We start from the raw sequence: 22,329 nt of genomic DNA on the forward strand, positions 1-22,329 counted from the left end.
AACTTTCATGACTAGTGAACACCCTGGAAGCCACGTTTTTCAACAGACCAGAACCATTTTCATACAAATCCAAGATATCATTTAAACAAATATACTGACAAAGTTTCATGAAGATTCATAAGTCCATATAAGGAAAAATGCACCGCCCACTGGTGGCCATGTTTTTCAAGCAACTGGAACCATTTTCGAACTTGTCCAAAATATCATTGGGACAAATCTTCTGACAAAGTTTCATGATGATCATAAATAAATATGGCTTCTAGAGTGTTAACAAGGTTTAACTATAGCTTTATAAGGAAAAATGCCACGCTCCCTTGGCGGCTATGTTTTTCCACCAACCGGAACCATTTTCAAACATATCCAAGATATCATTGGGACAAATCTTCTGACCAAGTTTCATGATGATCGGACAATAAATGTGGCCTCTAGAGTGTTAACAAGGTTGTACTAAAGCATGATATATAGCCATATTAGGAAAAATGCCCCGCCCCCCTGGTGGCCATGTTTTTTAAGCAACCGATACCATTTTCCAACTCATCCAAGATATAATTAGGACAAATCTTCTTCTAACCAAGTTTCATGAAGATCCAAAAAATAAATGTGGCTTCTAGAGTGTTAACAAGAGTGTTTACTATAGTCATATAAGGAAAAATGCCCCGCCCCCTGGCAGCCATGTTTTTCACGCAAACGTAACCATTTTCGAACTCATCCAAGATATCATTTAGACCAATCTTCAGATCAAATTTCATGAAGATTGGACAATAAATGTGGCCTCTAGTGTTCACAAGGTTTTACTATAGCCATATATAGCCATATAAGGAACAAGAGGGCCTGAAAGGCCCAAAGTCGCTCACCTGAGATAAAAAGAAATGACCTGTTCTTTGCAACCCAAGATATCAATGAAACAAATGTTCTAACCAAGTTTCATGAAGAATGAACAACAAATGGCCCCCTGGCTGCCATGTTTTTTTTAACAGAGCTGAACCAATTTTAAACTCTTCCAAGATATGTCCAAATTTCATGAAGATAATGTCTTCTAGACTGTTCACATGTTTTCACTATATACATATAAAGAAAACTGCCCCACTGCCTAATGCCCATGTTTTTCCACTTATCACAACCATTTTCAAACTATTCCGAGACATTCACATAACTAATGTTTTGACAAAATTTTATGATGATAAAGCAAAAAATGTGACTTCTAGAGTGTTCACAAGCTTTTTAACTTTATAAATATAAGGAAAAAGACCCCCACCCCGCCTGGCGGACATGTTTTTTTTAAAGATCCAAACCATTTTCGAACTCAACTGTCGTATCCATGTGTGGTAGTGCGGTCTCGTTTACTTACGCAAGTGAACTGGTCACGGGATGGTTACGAGTTATGTCACTTTGTGAGCACTTATGTTATGCGGAAATATTTATTACACAATCGCTTATTTCCGGTCAGGATGACACTGCTGACTGGTTGTAATTCAATTAAGTAAAGGTATTGCCGTTTACTTGAATCATTTTATAAACATATTATTCAACAGTAGGCTGTTTTACACTTAACAATTTAGAAATATGAAAATGTATCAATTTTATATTTCATTTCATTAATATTGTGCATCGTTCATTACCGTTTTATTTTCAATTTTCTGACATCGTTTAAATACATAAAGCCTGAAAATGATTAATCTTGATAAATGAACTCGGTAAATAAGAAAGGTAAATCTTGATTTATAAGGTTATTCTGATTCTGTTTTTTATCTCCAGAAACTTATAATTTAAATTATTTCTTTATTGTTTTCATAGAGTATCCATTTGATATTTGTTAACATATCTTAAATATGATTATATAGAGTGAATCATTATGGAATCTTGTTTTGATATGAAGTTCCCATTTAAATTACATATTTTTTGTTAATTGTTAAAAACATGCATTAAATACTCCCATTGTGAAATAAAATATATCTAACAGTTTAAACAGCTTTTATTACTGACCACTGATATTAACATCTGGTATACAGCACAGTGAGAGGGTCAGTAAGCTGAGTGGTAAATAGTTACACACTGCAATAATCAATATCTGGGGTCTAACAAATTCTAGAGCAGAACTAAAAATAGATTGCGGAAAATGAGGCAGCAGGTTAAACAAGGGAGATAGATACTGCAAAATTGTGTACATGTTGTCTTTTCTTCAGCTATCTCTTAGTTGATAGGCTTACCATAAGTAATAATGACTATAACAGTTGATAACTATGAAAGTTCTGTGTTATGAAAAATCAAATAAAACAGTTAATGGTACATAATAATGACATAATAAAACCAAACTTTACTACACAGGAAACAAATGTTCTGACCAAATTTCATGAAGATTGGGTAACTGAATTAAATAAAAACAAGAAATATCTTTAAAAAAGATATACGGCGTTGATTGTGGTTGGAGTTTATGAAAGGTAGAGTTCATTGAATGAGATCAAGGATAGAGAATGTCTTTTTCTGTGCAGTTCTTAGCTGCATCACACGCAGTACGGGATGTTACGCTGAGTTTTCGCGGCTTATTTTACATTATTACATATTGCTGGTCATAAACCTATAAATACAAAACAGAAAACCAAAAGAATATTGGAAGTGAAATTAAAACATATGTGTCAACCGTCCACACGCAAAGTATCCGTACATATTTTAAATATTTAAACGCGCGTTCTTCGAACAAACCTGTTTTAGTGGTTTGTCGGGCATTGCTATTTGATTCGAGTATTAACAGTATCGAGAATCATCGCACTCGTGCTTAATACATTAGTCAATATGGTGGAATAATTCTTGTTAAATTAATTAAAAATAATATTTATCATGGTATTGTTGCAAACACTTTAAGAATCTATTATTGACATACCATAGTTATATCGCTGGATATCTTCATTTAACATCATTCTGGTCTAAAGAAAATTCCAGTTCACCTAGATCACGCTATAGCTTCTTTATTTTATAACGATTATTTGACTGGCATCGATGACCTGTATATAAACTCTGACATTCACACACACTAACCCCGAACTGACGAAGGTGTAGAATCTACGCACAAATTGTATTGATGTGAAGAGTTGAGTGTAAAACTGTTCTATCTATCATGCCTTTTCATAAGAGATAAAATTGTTTCATGCTGAACGCGCAGTAAAACAGTGTTAGAAAGGCGCCGCCATGTTTCCAATGTTCTGGTGGTATTCTCAAATTAGCCAATGGACTAAATGAGGTGTATTAATTGGTGGATAGCCGCGGGTATTTTTATGAGTGTAACCTTAAAGTCACCTAAGGTTAAAAGTGACGTTAAACAGCTACGCCGAAAAAATAAAGACATTATGAATAAATGGTGATATTTTATTTTAAGAATCTATACATTATTGCAAGTTTAATATGCAAAATAGGAAGGATATTAACTTAACATTGTCTTCATTGTAAGAATACATTAAAGCAGCACTTTATAACATAACCAGAGTGTTGACAAGGTTTTACTATAGTCATATAAGAAAAAATGCCCTGCCCCCTGGCGACCATGTTTTTCAACCAACCTGCATCATTTTTCGAACTCGTTCAAGATATTAATGGGATGAATCTTCTGACCAAGTTTCATAAAGATCGGACAATAAATGTGGCCTCTAGAGTGTTAACAAGATTTTACTATAGCAATATATAGCCATATAAGGAAAAATGCCCCGCCCCTTGGCAGCCATGTTTTTCAAGCAAAGGTTACCATTTTTGAACTCATCCAAGATTTAATTGGGACCAATCTTCTGAGCAAGTTTCATGACGGTCGGAAAATAAATGTGACCTCTAGAGTGTTAAAAAGGTTTTACTATAGCCATAAAAGGAAAAATGCCCCGCCCCCTGGCGGCCATGTTTTTCAACCAACCAGCATCATTTTTTAACTCGTCCACAATATTATTGGGATGAATCTTCTGACCAAGTTTCATGATGATCGGACAATAAATGTGGCCTTTATAGAGTGTTAGCAAGATTTTACCATAGCCATATAAAGCCATATAAGGAAAAATACCCCGCCCTTTGGCAGCCATGTTTTTCAAGCAAACTTAACCATTTTCGAACTCAACCAAGATATCATTGAGACCAATCTTCTGACCAAATTTCATGAAGATTGGACAATAAATGTGGCCTCTAAAGTGTTCACAAGGTTTTACTATAGCCATATAAGGAAAAATGCCCCGCCCCTTGGCAGCCATGTTTTTCAAGCAAACGTAACCATTTTCGAACTCATCCAAGATATCATTGAGACAAATCTTCTGACCAAATTTCATGAAGATTGGACAATAAATGTGGCCTCTAGAGTGTTAACAAGGTTTTACTATAGCCATATAAGGAAAACTGCCCCGCCCCTTGGCGGCCATGTTTTTAAACCGATCTGGACCATTTTCGAACTCGTCCGAGATATCAATAAAACCAATGTTTTGAACAAGTTTCATGATGATTGGGCAAAAACTGTGACTTCTAGAGTGTTCACAAGGTTTCTCTATAGCTATATAAGGAATACTGCCCAGCCCCCTGGCGGCCATGTTTTTCAACGGACCGGAACCATTTTTGAACTCAACCAACATATCATTAAGACAAACATTTTGACAAAGTTACACGAAGATTGGGCATGAAATGTGACTTCTACAGTGTTTACAAGGTTTTTCTTTTCTTTGACCTAGTGACCTAGCTTTTGACCCGGCACAACCCAGTTTCGAACTCGGCCGAGATTTCATTGGGACAAAGCTTCTGACCATGTTTCATGAAGATGGGAAAAGAAATGTGGCCTATAGAGTGTTTACGAGCAAATGTTTACGGACTGACGGACAGACATACGACGGACAAAGACCGGTCACAAAAGCTCACCTGAGCAATCAGGTGAGCTAAAAAGTTATGGCCAAGGTTTTAGCACGACGCCTACGGCGGCCGACGAGATGGCTATAACAATAGCTCGGGTTTTCTCCGAAAACAGCCGAGCTAAAAAATGGTAAAGTATACATTCTTCTATTTGTATGATATTTGGCAATAATGAGCAAATGTATGTTAAAGCAACTTCCGAAATTTTTATTGAAAAATCATAACAATTAAAGGAAATATCACAAATCTAGTGGAAGCAACCTTAACATTAACATTTGCAATTTTACAAAAATTAATAACGCATGTAACTTCCATAACAAAAAACTAACTTATTTCTGAGGCATGAAAACATATTTTTATAAAGTGATGCGTTTAAATAAGTTTAAATAATTTATACCCGCTAAAATCCGCAAGGAAAATGAACATCGTAAACAGCTGGTTACGCATACGCTATTTACACGTTGTGGACTTGCTTCACAATTACTGTGAAACCATTATTATTCATCCGACATTAATTTTCGCCTTTTTCGTCCTTCGACCGATGGACGAATTCAAGATCCCAACGAACAATCATGTCCCATATTTAAAACAAATAAGACTGAAATACCGTAGGCATGAGGCATTTAAATCCAGCGTAATCCACGCATATGCACAGGGCTCGAAATTAACGCTCGCACACACGCAAAATGCGAGAAAAAAAGATTGCAAGGTAAGTTATAAGCCACTTGTATTTTTTGCAAATACAGAAATAGTGAAAAAAAAACGAGTTATATTGCTTAATGTGTTCGACGGCGTGAACGCTAAACCGTAGGTCAATTTTTTGAACGTCCGAATACCCATATACGGAAGCGGGCACATTGTTTGTTGACTGGTATACTTATAATACAGATACACAGATGGTATTGATACAAAGAACATGAAACAGTCGACTATTCACACTCAAGTTAAATCCGGTTTTGACACAAAGGGGTGTTCATTATACAGTGTACTGACAACTGACATTTCCTGTAAAACGCGAATGCAATAAGGCTGTATCGAATGCGTCGACTTCGTTTGGGTATAATAGTGTTGATTAGCGCTAATTGTAAACAACTTTATTACCCATTGTGTGTATTGTGTTTTTCAGGGCTGTTGCAGATTATACAGCCTACACGCGGCGAATCCGGATTAAAGACAATACTATTAAACGCAATTAAAATATGATGATGTGTGATCAACACCTGACTGAAATATATTCTGCACTTTGTTACAAATTAATAAAGAACATTTTGATTTGTGTTTGGTTGTTTGGTTTTAACTGCATCTACTATTTTTGTACATATACATAAAAACCCGTACCTTTGTTTGACTAATTGGCATTGGCTTCGTTGTTTAAAACACTCGTTAACGATTATTCAGTCCCACATATACGCTAATGATATCAAAGAACGTGTCAATGACATCAAATAATAAGGGACAGTTACTATCACCTAAAATAACAGACATGTTAATTGGCATATGCAAAACAAGGCCCACCTCCTGCAAGTGACTACCAAGTGTCACCTCTCTTTCCCCAGCAAGATTTTTTCGCAACCGCGTATTACATGTATTACAAACAAATCGGACGTTTTTTGTTTTTTTCAAAACCAGAAATGGAAGAATTTAAGAGCGGACGAAATAGTCATTTTTATGAAAAGGGCGAAATTTTGTGCCGACGAAAATAAATGGTTTCACAGTATATCCACGAAATAAAATCTTAACCTGTTGTATGTGTGTGTAATCGACTAGCACACAAGAAAAACACAAAATATAGTGTAACAAGAGATGTGTTCGTCAGAAACACAATGCCCCCTATTGCGCCGCTTTAAATTTAAAATATTTCTTTTTAACCTTTGATCTTGAAGGATGACCTTGACCTTCCACCACTCAAAATGTGTAGCTTCATGAGAACACCCCTTTGAATTTTATTTCTTTTTTTACCTTGCAGGATGACCTTGACCTTCAACCACTCAAAATGTGCAGCTTCATGAGATACACATGCATGCCAAATATCAAGTTCCTATCTTCAATAATGCAAAAGTTATGGCCAACGTTTAAGTTTTTTTTCCGGACAGACGTACAGACTGACATACACACATACTGACAGACAGTTCAACAGCTATATGCCACCCTACCGGGGGCATAAAAACGTGTTCGTTAGCATGCCACGCTTACTAGAACATGTGCATTCAGATGCTGTTGGTCAGTTTAATTACGCGAGATGCACGTTTCATCAACTTTGGGAAAGATACATCACTGGAAGTGTAAAAGAACGCCCATGCCCGGGACAGCCCAAGATAACAACGCCTAGACAGGACGACAACCTACGACACGTTCACAGAAATTACCGTTTCGGATGTGCCACCCAGAGTGCCAGACAAACAATTGGCATCTGTGGGTAAGTTGTGCACCATATTTTATAATTTTATGATGACTGTTCAATCACTTTTATTTTTCAGGCGACCAATCCATTCCCGAATCATGAGACGTAGACTGCATGCCATTAATTTGCATTGTCGCAGACCTAAACAGGGATACATTTTGACTGATAGACACAAAGCTGCGAAACTTGCTTGGGCACGTATACATCATCGGTGGACCCAACGACAATGGGGTGAATTTCTCTTTTTAGATGAATCTAAGTTAAATGTTCAAAACTATGATGGACATGTTTGTGTGTATCTTTAGAGAGATGAAAGGTTCATCGAACAATGCATACAGAAGTTTAATTGTGGCTTTGGTGGTAGCATTCATGTGTGGGCTGCGATATCCCAATTTCCCAAAACTGATCTTGTCATTCTCCAGGGCTATGTCAACACTAGGCGATACATAAACACTGTATTAACTGTTGTTGCTCCATGTATTCTGCGTAATCTCAGAGGAGGATTATTCCAACAAGACAATGCACCTGCACACAAACTCGGATCTACTTACAAGAGCTTTCCTTGCCACAAATAGAATTGCTGCGTTAAACTGGCCATTGCTATCGCCTGACATGTCTCCCATTGAGCATGTCTGGGACGAGTTAGGAAGAGCCCATCGTCCAGAATGTCAACCAGTTGCATCAAGCTTTTATACGCGAGTGAAATAACATTCCCCAACAACAAATTACCAACATTGCGTTGTCGATGCGACCTAGATGCACTGCCTGTATTGCTTCTAACAGAAGTTACACGCTTCATTAATTTTTGTAAAATTGCGAATTTCAATGTTAAGGGTGTTACCACTAGATTTGTGATATTTCCTTTAATTGTTATAATTTTTCAATAACAATTTCCGAAGCTGCTTGTAACATACTTTTGCTCATATTGACAAATATCATACAAATAGAAGAATGTATACTTTACCATTTCGTTATTTTTACAACTTTATCGATTTTAAAGTCTCTCAGTGTACCAAAAAACCAAAAAAAATTCTTTTTATATAATGTTTTTTCAACAACCATTTACAATTTAAGAGTTCAGCAGGCTTGAATAATAACGGTATGACGTTAAAAAAACTATATCATCTAACAGTAAAAGAGTGTAAAATATCAATAATTTTCATTTATATTTTCATTGTTGAAACAGTGAATTTTTGTTTTTTTACTAACTGATTTTTTCTCATTAACTGAAGAAAAGCAGTTACAAGAGCACCGCCTTGCGGGTGCAGACCGCTCATCTATTTTCTTTTTAAAGGTGAAGGGACTCTCATTTTCAATCACAAAGGAGGGAGGGGCGGAGTGAAGAGGGGTGTATAGTGTGGGGGTGTGGAATTTATTACATTATCTTGGGGGGGGGGGGGGGGTGCGGGAGAGTGGGGGGGGGGGAATTTTTGGGTGAGATGGTTGGACGGTATTTCAAACATAAAATAATAAAAATAAATATTTGAGTTTCTTAACAGTTTAAAAAAAATAAAATTGGGGGGGGGGGGGGTGGGGTGGGGGGTAAAGTGTGAGGGTGTGGTGGTAATTTGTGAGATGATCTAAAAAAAACAAAAAACAAATAAACAAATTTAGGGGGGGGGGGATTCGGGTGGGGGGAGGGGGGGGGTGGGGAGTATTCTTGGGTGCGATGGTTGGACGGTATTTCAAACATAAAATAATAAAAATAAATATTTGTGTTTTTTAACCGTTTCAAAATTGGGGGGGGGGGGTGGGGGGGGGGGATATTGTGTGAGGGTGTGGTGGTCATTTGTGAGATGATCTTAAAAAAAAAAAAAATAGGGGGGGAGGGCACAGGGGATGGTTTGGGTGGAGTCCATTGTGGTATGTCAGGTAAGAGTAGTTTTGTCAAAGTATCAATCAAATCTAATCATAAACAAAGAAGTTATGGCAATTTTAGCAAAATTTAATAATTTGACCTTGAGAGTCAAGGTCATTCAAAGGTCAAGGTAAAATTCAACTTGCCAGGTACAGTAACCTCATGATAGCATGAAGGTATTTGAAGTTTGAAAGCAATAGCCTTGATACTTAAGAAGTAAAGTGGATCGAAACACAAAATTTAACCATATATTCAAAGTTACTAAGTCAAAAAAGGGCCATAATCCCGTAAAAATGACAACCAGAGTTATGCAACTTGTCCTTTTACTGTACCCTTATGATAGTTTGCGAGTGTTCCAAGTATGAAAGCAATATCTATGATACTTTAGGGGTAAAGTGGACCAAAACACAAAACTTAACCAAATTTTCAATTTTCTAAGTATAACAAGGGACAAAATTGTCACAAAACCAGGTTTTCATTGTGAAAAAAAAATCTGATAAAGGGAGAAAACTCAAACTGAACTTTTGAAATGAACAAACAAAATAAACCCCCTTTGTAAGTTTGTTTTTAAAAAAAATCTATTTTTAGTCGTGGCGACCTTGACATTGGAGATATTGACGTGATTCTTTCGTGCAACACACCGTCCCATGATGGTGAACAAATGTGCCCAATGATTTTAAAATCTCACAATGAATGACATAGTTATGGCCAGGACAAGCTCATTTATGGCCATTTTTGACCTTTGAACTCAAAGTGTGACCTTGACCTTGGAGATATCGACGTAATTATTTCGCGCGACACACCGTCCAATGATGGTGAACAAATGTGCCAAATGATTTTAAAATCTGACAATGAACGACATAGTTATGGCCCAGACAAGCTTGTTCCGCCCGCCCGCCAGCCAGCCAGCCCGCCCGCATTCGCCAATCTAATAACCAGTTTTTTCCTTCGAAAAACCTGGTTAAAAAGGGCACATAATTCGCTCAAAATGCCAGTCAGAGTTACATTACTTTGCCTGCACAGTCCCCTTATGATAGTTAATAAGTGTTGCAAGTATGAAAGCAATAGCTTTGATACTGTAGGAATAAAGTGGACCTAAACACAAAACTTAACCAAATTTTCAATTTTCTAAGTATAAAAAGGGCACATAATTCTGTCAAAATGCACGCCAGAGTTATCTAACTTTGCCTGCCCAGTCCCCTCATGATAGTTAGTAAGTGTACCAAGTTTGAATGCAATAGCATTGATACTTTATGAGAAAAGTGGACCTAAACGCAAAACTTAACCAAAATTTTCAATTTTCTAAGTATAAAAAGGGCACATAATTCTGTCATGCACGCCAGAGTTATCTAACTTTGCCTGCCCAGTCCCCTCATGATAGTTAGTAAGTGTACCAAGTTTGAATGCAATAGCATTGATACTTTCTGAGAAAAGTGGACCTAAACGCAAAACTTAACCGGACGCCGACGCCAACGCCGACGCCAAGGTGATGACAATAGCTCATAATTTTTTTTCAAAAAATAGATGAGCTAATTAATTTCTTCATTTGAGTGATTTGATGATAAACAATGGCAACTTGAACATAATTGCTCATTTTAACTGCTAGTGTATTTAATATGCAATAAAATTATAACAGTTTGTCAGACATTTTTAACAGTTAACTTTATCTGGCAATTAATTTGTATAACTGATATACCTTAAAAAGTGTTTACAAGTATCTGTTTTTCTAGTTGAAGTTGGATTATAAAAGTGCTTGTTTGATTTTATGAGGCAGAGTAACATAAAAATAGACATTCTATGTTGCTTCAGAAAAGGATACAAGCTAGACAGTGTTTCAGGAATTCATGTTCTGAGGGAGGTATTGTTTGTAGAAATACATCCCGGTATGCCTCAAACCATGGTGTTGCAGCTGAAATACAGAAAACAAAACAATAACAAAATATTAGCAAAATCCAAAAATACAACGTGACAATATGAAACACCTCAAAATTCTAATATAAAACAAGGGCTGTTTGTAAAACATGCATGCCCCCCATATGGGCTGTCAGTTGTAGTGGCAGCCATGGTGTGAATACGTTTTTTGGCACTGTGACCTTGACCTTTGACCTAGTGACCTGAAAATCAATAGGGGTCATCTGCGAGTCATGATCAATGTACCTATGAAGTTTCATGATCCTAGGCGTAAGCTTTCTAGAGTTATCATACGGAAACCATTTTACTGTGTCAAGTCACCGTGTCCTTTGACCTAGTGACCTGAAAGTCGATAGGGGTCATCTGCGAATCATGATCAATGTACCTATGAAGTTTCATGATCCTAGGCGTAAGCGTTCTTGAGTTATCATCCGGAAACCATTTTTCTAAGTTGAGTCACCATGACCTTTGACATAGTGACCTGAAAATCAATAGGGGTTATCTGCGAGTCATGATCAATGTACCTATGAAGTTTCATTATCCTAGGCGTAAGCGTTCTTGAGTTATCATTCGGAAACCATTTTTCTAAGTTGATTTACCGTGACCTTGACCTTGTGACATGAAAATCTATAGGGGTCATCTGTGAGTCATGATCAACAATGTACCTATGAAGTTTCATGATCATAGGCATAAACATTCTTGAGTTATCATCCAGAAACGATTATACTATTTTGGGTCACGTGAAATTTGACCTAGTGCCCTGAAAATCAATAAGGGTCATCTGGGAGTCATGATCAATGTACCTATGAAGTTTCATGATCCTAGGCATAAGCGTTCTTGAGTTATCATCGGGAAACCATTTTACTATTTCGGGTCACCTTGACCTTGACCTAGTGACCTGAAAATCAATAAGGGTCATCTGCGAGTCATGATCAATGTTCCTATGAAGTTTCATGATCCTAGGCCTAAGTGTTCTTGAGTTATCATCCGGAAACCATCTGGTGGACGGACATACGGACGGACCGACATGTGCAAAACAATATACCTCCTCTTCTTCGAATGGGGGCATAATAATGAGAGGGCCAGAATGTACATATAGGGAAAACAAGTTACTCCTAAGGCATGGCCAGTTTTGATCCCGGGTGCAAGAATTGAGCAAACTTGATGCAGGAACCTTGTTCGATAATAAAAGCTAAATGCCAAACTGCTGGGCATTGCAGTATTAGAGAAGCTTTTAAAAGTTATCACTATATACATATTAGGAAAACAAGTAACTCACAGGGTGTTGACAGTTTTCACCACAGGGACAAGGTTTGAACAAACTTGGTAGAGGACTTCCATACAATGTTAAAATAAATGTCAAATACAAAACCTCTTTAGAGATTTTTAAAGTTTCCACTATAAACATATAAGGAAAACATGTTGGCGCCCTTTTTGTAGTAATTTTTTAAATAACTATGGTGACCCATATATGCAGTGGACCTGAACTAGGCCATCCTTAAAAAGTTGTTTGTTTGGCATAACCCGACCCAGGTAAATTTGGGGGGGTAGGTAGGTAGGGATTTTAATTTTTTAGTTATTTTTTTCTGAAATTGAACTCCGACATATACCAAACTGAAAGGTAATTATCAAATAAAGCTCCAAGTCTTCTGCGTCATGAAAGGAAATTGGTAAATATTTTTCTGCACCGTCCGTTTCATCGCACGTGTATTCGTAAGTCTATTTTTTGTATAAAGAACATAAAAAATATAATATAATCCACAAAAAATACTTTATCCGAAAACGAGTCTGAAAAATTGTACGCATTTTGCACATGAAAATGTGCATATCGTTTGACTACAGAAAATGAAAACAAGTAACCTAGCAAATACGTAATTAATATACTTTTGGTTGACATATTACTTTACAAAAGCATAGTTTGTGAGTAAAAAACAACAAAGTAATTATAACATTTTAATTTCAATCAAGAACAGAAAGGTGTAACATCTTCGACATGTAACTTATTATTTAATTATCATCCTTTAATTCAGATCGATAGACGGTAGAAAGTTGTAAAGTGATCAGCTTAAAAATAATTTATTGAGTGTTACGCTTATTTTCATTTGCTTATTTTTTATACGACTTTTGCCATCGGCCATTATATTGCAGGCAGACGACAAATTAAACTGTGTATTCCATTATCTGAGCATGAATTACCCAATATTACCCCATAGCGAACTCGATGTTGATTGGCCAGCTACCATATGCGCTTCAAAACGTTCATGGAAACAAAGAGAAAAAAATAGTTAAAAAAACAATCCGGATTAAAATGGCGGATGTTTTCAATGAAATTTAACGAGATTTTAGCATATTCGCAAATGATATTTTTCTTGAGCCAAATTCGCAATATTTTCACAAATGGCGAACGACAGCGCGAGCCCTGTAATAGTGAGCATTTATTCCAATAATAACACGTTCGCAATGCTTGTGCTGTCGTTTGCAATTTGAGCCATCTGCACCATTTGCTAAAATATTGAGAATTTGGCTCAAGAAAAATCTAAATTGCGAAAATTCGAAAATTTCGTTGAAAACGTCCGCCATTTTAATCCGGACTGGTTTTCTATATTTGTCTCTTTGTTTTAATGAAAGTGTTCGCAATTTTAACAATTAACAAAACCCGGTCTGTACCCGATTAGACATCGCTTGACCTGACCTTATTTTTATTGAAGTGCACATGGTAGCTGGCCAGTCAACATTGAGCTCGCTTTCACATGACATGCATTGTTGAATGAAACGTGAGAAAGGGTGGAGCAATTGGATAATATTGGGTCATTTATGCGCAGATGTTGTATAATTTCAATACACATTTAATATTGCAGTCTGCCTTCAAAATAGCGGCCGGTTGCTAGAGATAAACAAATGAAACAAAAAACGAGACAATACCTGTCAATAAATATTTCTAAGCTGACCACTTTTCATCTTTCTTCTCAATATTTACCGATCTGAATTAAAGAGTGATAATTAAATAATTAGTTATATGGCGATAATATAACACATCTCTGCCGATTGCCGAATTAAATTGAACGGTGATAACTAATCGATTTGTTTTTTACTCCCAAACTATCCTGAACGACAGCAGCGTATTTTAATTAAAGGGATACGAGAAAAACAGGAGCGATTTAATTGTACTTAAAGTTTAATAAATCGCATATGCATATGTCAAATAAATAGGCGACTCAAATAAATACCGGTAGCGTTTTGTTCATTGCTATTCTAGATATCCTTGAAAGAGCATTCAAATAAATGTAGCAAATAACCAGAAAGGATAAAAAGCGGAAATGCAAAATTTAGCGGAAAGAATTTTCGGCGAGCAAACAATTTTTTTTTTGGAAAGTGACAAAAAAAAATCAGTCTGGCCGATTTTAGTGGGTCGGTCGGGTTATGCCAAACAAAAGAATTTTTAAGGATGGCTCTATTTGAATAACTAAAAGAAAGAGGGTCAACCAAGGTTAATTGCTATTAAGTTTTGTTAAAATCTGGCTGGTGATTTAGAAGAAGTGGTTGAAATGAAAATTTTACCTCCAAAGCACGACAGCGAAAAAGCGACCCCAAAATCTTACCATGTGAATTGCAAAGCTGAGTTAAAAAAGGATTAGCAGTAGGTTAAACTGTTTTATGAGAACAACATTTCTCAATCAGGCACAATATTTCCATAATAAACCCTTGTATACATGTCTAACAATACTGTTTAATATTTACACAAAACTTATTTTATAATTCCCATACAACTAAGCTGAAGATCATAGTCCCCAACGGTCATGACATTTCCTCTACTCCCTTCGTGAATCTGTGGCTGTTCATTGGTAACTGTATCGTTCATCATCTTTTTGGCAACCAACGGAGTAGACACTTGACAGTTCATGTCAATCATTCCAATACGAAGTCGCTGCAGCGTATGCAGAACATTATTGGGGTCTTTTATTTGAGCTGAAATACAAATAATAAGCAACATTTATTGTAATACAAACACAAAATAAATAGTCACTAAATACATAAACCAGCGCTTCCAATGGCTTCAAAATAGCAAACATTGCATGTGCATGCGTGTGACTCCATAAAGTGAAATTTGTGGTATGCCAAAATTTGACATCATTTCGAAACAGGGTATTCTGATTGAACATGTGTAAATTGTTAAACGCTATGAGCAGGCATCATTCTAGCACTTTTCGTATTCATCCAATTGTCCTTTTACTCCAAATTTAGATTTATGCAATATGTACAAACTATTTTCTGAAAATAAGTCAAAAAAGAAAGTAAATTTATGTGAAACATCAATGTGTATTGATCAGCATTCACTGTGTTTGATACACAAACATAGGTGATTTTTGTTTTTTTTAACCTCATGTGGTATTCAACACAGTATCTTTTGACTTGATTGGGTTGCAGTTTGCTTTAATTTCAGTACAACACATCTGTTGATGGCAATTAGTGACCCAATCATACAACCAACATGGTGTGAATGACAAGATCAGGACGTCTGGCATGTCATGTATTGTAATGTAAGGGACACAACTCGTATTGTCTTGTTAAAGCATGCAGCCATGAGTTACTTGTATTGAGATTTATATATATGTGAATCTATGAATAAAGCCAGTTGTGAGTTACCCACCGACGAGTTCAGAGTTATTACATGGTGTCAGAAATCTATTAAAAATCGGCGCAATCAGGCGATTGCATGACAATCGTATGTTGCAAATCTGTTGTTAAAGGTTCATTTTATACAACAGCGAAATGGCTTCGAAGGGAATCAGGCCATTACCGGAATTTAACCCGTCAGAAAGTGCATCAAGTTGGGAAGACTACAAACGGGACTTCATAATTCATTTGGACGCGCTAGGTCTGGACGACAAGCCTGGAAAAAGAAAGGTTGGTGTCCTACTTGCCAACATGGGGAGAGAGTGCGTAAAAATTTACGATTCGTTCGCGTGGGCGCCGGAAGTTGTTGCCAATCAGGATGCTGGAATCGCGGCAGTGCCAGCCGAGGATAAATACCATCTAGAAACAGTTTTCACAAAATTTGACAGACATTTCGGAGTGCATAATTACCGTAACATTAAAAGACAAGAGTTCCTCAACACAAAGCGTGGTAACCTGTCAATAATGGATTACATTTCGGAATTAAAAAGAAAGGCCGAACACTGTCAATATGGGGAACAAAAAGAAGGGTTAATATGTGACATGATCATTAATGGCGTGAATGACACAGTGAAGTGTAGTGAAAAGCTAATGGAGATACCGGTTACACAACTTACCATCGAACGTGTCGTGCAGGTTTGTAGGCAAATAGAATTGACCACATCTCACATCAAATCACTGGGCGAAAGCCCTCACGTAAACATCGCTAGAACGCATCAAAACCCTCATAAGCAACAAAAATACTGTGCCAAGTGTTGCAGAAAACATGAAGTAAGGAAATGTCCCGCCTATCAAAAACAGTGTGACAATTGCGGTGAGTTTGGCCATTTCAAGGCATCCAAATTATGTCCTGCAGTCGGTGGGACATCGCATCAACAAAAGGGGATATCACACAGAGGGGCACGTGGCTATGGACGTAGACTGCGTCATCGCGGAAGTGATCGGGGAATCCACCGTGGATATCGGGGCCGTGGAGGTCAACGACGTGTCAACTACACCGAAGCCCAGGAAGACCAGGTCGAGGAAATGTTTAACCAGTTTGAACATGCGGATGTGAACGACGTATTTATCGCAACATCGAGTGAAGATAATCATGAATGGTCCGCTAACTTGAAAAAAGGGTGTAAAACGATAAAATTTGAAATCGACAGTGGCGCAATGTGCAGTGTCATGTCATATGGAACAGCGAAGCTATTTGAAAAGGTTGCACCAATCACAAGGAGTGATGTTATTATTAGCGGTGTCAATGGGCCAGCAGTGAAGGCGCTAGGAATGATTACATTGCTGTGCGAGCATAAAAATATCAAGCGTTCGGTTAATTTCCAGATTATGAACACTTCAAGAGGCATAAACTTGCTTGGAAGGGATGATTCAGTTGATTTTGGGCTGATCATGAGAATACACACCGCAAGACTTGAAACAGAATCTATCATTGAGAAATATAGTGACGTCCTTGGGGAAGAGATTGGGTGTATACCGGGCGAGTACGAGATTAAAATCGATAAGTCAATAGAACCAGTAGTTCATGCACCAAGACCGGTTCCAGTCGCGATTCGTGAACAATTGCAAGCTGAACTAAAACACTTAGAGAAATGCAACATTATTGCTAAAGTAACAGAACCTACGCAATGGGTCAGTAGTTTGGTGTGCGTAAGGAAGAAAAACGGAAGAGTGCGAATATGCATTGACCCCACAGATTTAAACCGCGCAATCCGAAGAGAACATTACCCAATGAACAGTTTTGATGATGTTGCCACAAGATTGAACGGGAGTAAATACTTGACAACGCTAGACGCGAATATGGGTTATTACCAAATAAAATTAACTGAAGAGAGCTCGAAGCTCACAGCGTTTAATACTCCGTTCGGCAGGTACCGATACCTGCGGATGCCGATGGGCGTGAAGTGTTCGAGTGAAGTGTTCCAACGGTCCATGGAACAGAACTTTGGTAACATTGACGGGGTAGAAATAATTGTTGACGACATTTTGATTCATGGTAGAACACTGGAGGAACATAACAGGCGCTTGGAAACGGTGCTTCAAAAGGCACGTTCAATTAATCTGAAGATGGATAAGAAAAAGTGTATGTTTGCCAAGCCGGAGGTGGACTATGTAGGTCACAAACTGACTGGAGACGGAATTAAACCGACAGATCAAAGAGTGAAGGCGATAGCAGACATGAGAGAGCCAAAAAGCTTCAGTGAGCTGGAAACCGTGTTAGGCATGCTATCGTATGTGTCTAAGTTCATCCCAAATCTCAGTGAGTTGAATGCACCACTGCGCGATATGAAAAGGCTAGAAACGTGGAGCTGGGGTGACGAAGCGAAGCGCGCGTTCAATAAAATAAAAGAAGCTCTTGTTTCAACAAAAGTACTTCAGTACTACGACTTGAAAAAACCTGTCACACTCAAAGTAGACGCATCAATGAGAGGCCTTGGAGCCGCGATAATCCAACAAGACCGTGTTGTGGCATATGCGTCATGTGCGCTCACACCGACAGAGCAACGGTACGCTCAGATCGAAAAAGAAATGCTAGCCGTTGTATATGGCTGTGAAAAATTCCACAAACTGCTATATGGCCGAGATACTTTCCTAGTGGAATCTGATCACAAACCGTTGGAGTCGATTCTAAAGAAAGAAATACATAAAGCTCCGCTAAGGATTCAACGAATGATTTTGAAGCTTCAACCGTATGACTTCAACCTCGTGCACAAAAGCGGCAAGGACATGGGTCTAGCAGACTGCCTCAGCAGATTACCGTTAGAAAATCAAGATGAGAAAACTATCGATGAAGAGTTGATGGTTTTGAAGCTCGACACGTTGTCGTGTTCAAACCATGACAAAATTGCACGCGCAACACAAGCGGATGAACAATTCCAAGTACTGGCAAAGGTTATCATTCGAGGATGGCCAGAAACGAAGTGCGAAGTTCCAGTTGAAGCCGTTCCATTTTGGGATTACCGCGATGAAATATCAATTTACAATGGAGTTCTGTACCGAGGAGAACGCGTGTGTATCCCGAAAGAAATGAGAACAGAAACGTTGAAAGCGATACATAAGTCGCATTTAGGGGTAGTAAACTGTAAAAAGAGGGCGAGAGAGTTAGTATTTTGGCCCGGCATGAACAAACAAATTGAAGATCTTATTGGCAAGTGTAGTGCGTGTTTAATGCATCGCAAGATGAGCTAAAAGGAGCCAATGATCATCCAACCAGTACCTGAGCTACCCTGGAGCAAAGTTGGAATGGACTTATGCGAACTAGAGGGTAACAATTACCAAATCATTGTAGACTACTTCTCCAACTTCATTGAAGTAGCACCATTGCAAAGAGACACTCGAACGAGCACCATCTTAAAACACATCAAGCAAAATGTGGCTCGTTATGGAATCATGGACTCAATCATCTCGGACAACGGTCCACAGTTCACCAGTGCTGAATTCCGAGAATTCATCGAAAAATATGGCATCACCCATATTACGTCGTCGCCTTTGCACCAACAAACAAACGGCCTTGCTGAAAAGGCTGTACAAACCGTGAAAAATCTAATTAAAAAGTGTAGCGAAACAGGGGACGACATCTACTTAGCCCTGTTAGAACTAAGAAACACACCACGCGATAACATCGGATCACCGATGCAACGTTTGATGGGTCGACGCGCAAAAACACTAATACCTATGAAACAAACATTGCGACAACCAGAAACAACCAGTGAAAATGTCGCACCAAAGTTGTTGGAATTTCGTGAAAAGCAAAAATTCTACTACGACCAACACGCGAAGAGCAAGGACAATCTTCAGCCAGGGGACGCAGTACGAATTAAAACCCCATCTGGCTGGAAACCGGCAGAGTATGTGAAACCGTCCGAATACCCGCGATCACATATCGTTAAGGCAGGCGAATCGGGGCGCGAATATCGCCGAAACACGGACATGCTAATGAAAACAAAGGAAAGACCACACATTATCACCACAAACAATGACGTGTACATACCGGCACCCACAGCGCCAACAGAGACGGTAGCAGAACAACCATCAACAACTCCAAATCACGAAAACAGTGCTAGTGCGAGATCGAGCGAAACTCGAGACAAACCGGGGAAAGAGAGTGTACAAGACACTGTTAGAAAGAAAACGAGGTCAGGAAGAGAAGTTCACAAACCGATACGGTTAAATGACTATGTGTAAGATGTGAAGTGCAAAACATGTGTCATATGACTGCCTTATTGTAGTGCAAAATAAACTTATTAATAAACTGTTTATTAACTATCATTCGGTAATATTGGTAAATGCATAATGTTCTTGAAACTGTACTATCATAACGAGTAAGGAACAGTTTGTACATATTTATTTTTATCATATCAAACTGTTGGTTAAGGTTTAAAGATTCAGTGCCTTCAGCGCTTTGATTTTTCTTCTAACAACAAAATGTTCATGAAATTTTCTTCTCACAAAAATCCAATATTAATTATTTTTGGGTGTATCTACTTTCTAGCTTGTTTTTGGTGTTATTACAGTCTGTTATCATTTCCTAGCTGAAACCCGACATTTACTGTATCTGGCATTTGTCATTTTGTCCTGAACAAGCTTGAATCCGAGATAACAGAGACAATTTTTTGGAAAGTTAGCAAACATGTATTTTAGTGAATAATTTTGTCTTACATGTTGTTTTATTGTTAATTTGATTTTATGAAGTTCAATTGCATATTTAATTTATAAGAAGTTCTTCATTACTTAGAGTGCATTTTATTCATATAGAATATTCTATTTTCAATAACAATTTAACACTCAGAGGTTTAAAAGAAATTCCCACTATGGTTTTATAAAAAGAACAGTTTATAATGTGTTACTACAGGTTATGTTAATTGCTTTTTTTCATAAACCTCTTCGCATATGTAACGATAGAGTAGTTGGTGTATCATGTGTTTATATTTTTTTTTAAAGAAAGAAAAGGGGATGTCATGTATTGTAATGTAAGGGACACAACTCGTATTGTCTTGTTAAAGCATGCAGTCATGAGTTACTTGTATTGAGATTTATATATATGTGAATCTATGAATAAAGCCAGTTGTGAGTTACCCACCGACGAGTTCAGAGTTATTACATGGCATGAATGGACAATTGTCATACCAACAAACATTATTTTTATTTTGTCATACACAAAGTTTTAATCATATGAATGCAGTTGATGCTATTTCATTGGGCAATCATGTTTAAACAATCTGATTATTGTGGCCAATATTTATAAAAAAAACAAGCAAATTCGTTGCTTTGATATCCCCAGCCAATATGCTTCTAGACACAAAAGTGTTATATTTGACACTCAAAAAAAGCATTTTTTCAAGATACAAAGGGCCATAAGTCCGTTATAAGCCGATGGTGTACAATGCCATTTGGCGTGCATCATCCTCTTATCCATATATATACCCAATTTTCAATGAAATCTGACGAAGCACTTCCAAGATATGGCTCCGGACGGACAGAAAGACTGACGGACAATGCCAAAACAATATCCCTCCGCCAGTTAACCCTCCCTCCGCCTATGGCAGGGGATAACAAGGGAGACAACTATTTACATGTGGCCAAATGATGAAACCTTTTATTGGACCCTGAGCACCCAGTGAGCTCCTTAGATTAGCGTTAGAGCCAAACACAAGACAAACTTTATCATTTTGTCTTCCAGTTTGACTTTAGTTTATTTAATACAATTGGTTCCTGTTGTATACATCTGTGTTTTTGAACCGAAGCATTTGGTTTTTAAATAAATACAAACATTCGGTTGTCAATTTAACGACAAGTTACTAAGTTGACTAACCCTCAGTTGTCAACCTGCAGAAAGGCTGAACAAGCTGAGTAAAAGACAGGTTATTTTTCTGACAAAGTTGCTCGGCATCATTGCTTGTTAAAACGGCAACTTGTGGGCTAAAAGCACACTGGATGAAATCATGCGCAGTCTGTTTATGCTGCGCCATAGCTCATACTAAGCAGAAACTGTCATTATTCAACGAGATGTCAAATTGTGGGACCACTTCCTTCGAGTTTTTCGTCTCTGCGCATGTCGCGGAAGTAACCTGTCTAATGTAACTGATACAAACTGGGGACAAGACAAGACGGCATTTTTAGATTCCTCCAAATCACTTTCAGCACGGTGATGAATTTACTACCCAATATTTGGTTTATAACGTGTCTCTAATCTTTCAACGGTTTTCTATTTTCCCGACTTTTTAATGTCTTAATGCTTTTACTTGTTGGTGTTGTAAATCTCACATTATTCCTACTCTTAGCTGGAGAAAAATGCATTTTTGTCAGTTGTATTTTCGGTAAAAGTAAAAGCTTTAACACTGCTGGCAAGTTTCTTTTTAGGAATTGCGTGGAAAGTAGTTCCAGCCATCTGATATTAACTTTAAAAGATCCGAAGGGATGTTATTAATTACATATGAACTGCTTTTTTAAAGATTACAATAAAAGAAGCATCCAGAAACACTAACTAATATGTAACCCTATATGATGCACAGCTGTGGATATCTGGTTAATTAAAACTCTTAATTTATAAGAGATAAAACATATGATCAGATTGCCACAGAATCTGCGAAATAATGAAAATCTTCAGGAATTACAAATACTC

The 22,329-nt window shown here is 37.6% G+C and overlaps 1 protein-coding gene across 5 annotated transcripts in view; it reads right to left on the reverse strand.

Moving 5' to 3' along the window:
* Positions 1 to 21,743, reverse strand: part of LOC127844179 (trafficking protein particle complex subunit 8-like) — a 74,358-nt gene extending 52,615 nt beyond the window's left edge. For all 5 annotated transcript variants that reach the window (XM_052374238.1, XM_052374237.1, XM_052374235.1 and 2 more), the window contains exons 1-3: positions 21,520 to 21,743; positions 14,799 to 14,999; positions 10,942 to 11,031 (exon numbers count right to left, since the gene is read on the reverse strand). In XM_052374238.1, coding sequence (XP_052230198.1) covers positions 10,942 to 11,031; positions 14,799 to 14,999; positions 21,520 to 21,676 — 448 coding nt within the window. In that variant the 5' untranslated portion in view covers positions 21,677 to 21,743. The remainder of the gene's footprint in view (positions 1 to 10,941; positions 11,032 to 14,798; positions 15,000 to 21,519) is intronic.
* Positions 21,744 to 22,329: the final 586 nt, after the last annotated feature.

The sequence above is a fragment of the Dreissena polymorpha genome, chromosome 9 (genome assembly GCF_020536995.1).
Source record: "Dreissena polymorpha isolate Duluth1 chromosome 9, UMN_Dpol_1.0, whole genome shotgun sequence".
Classification (NCBI taxonomy): domain Eukaryota; kingdom Metazoa; phylum Mollusca; class Bivalvia; order Myida; family Dreissenidae; genus Dreissena; species Dreissena polymorpha.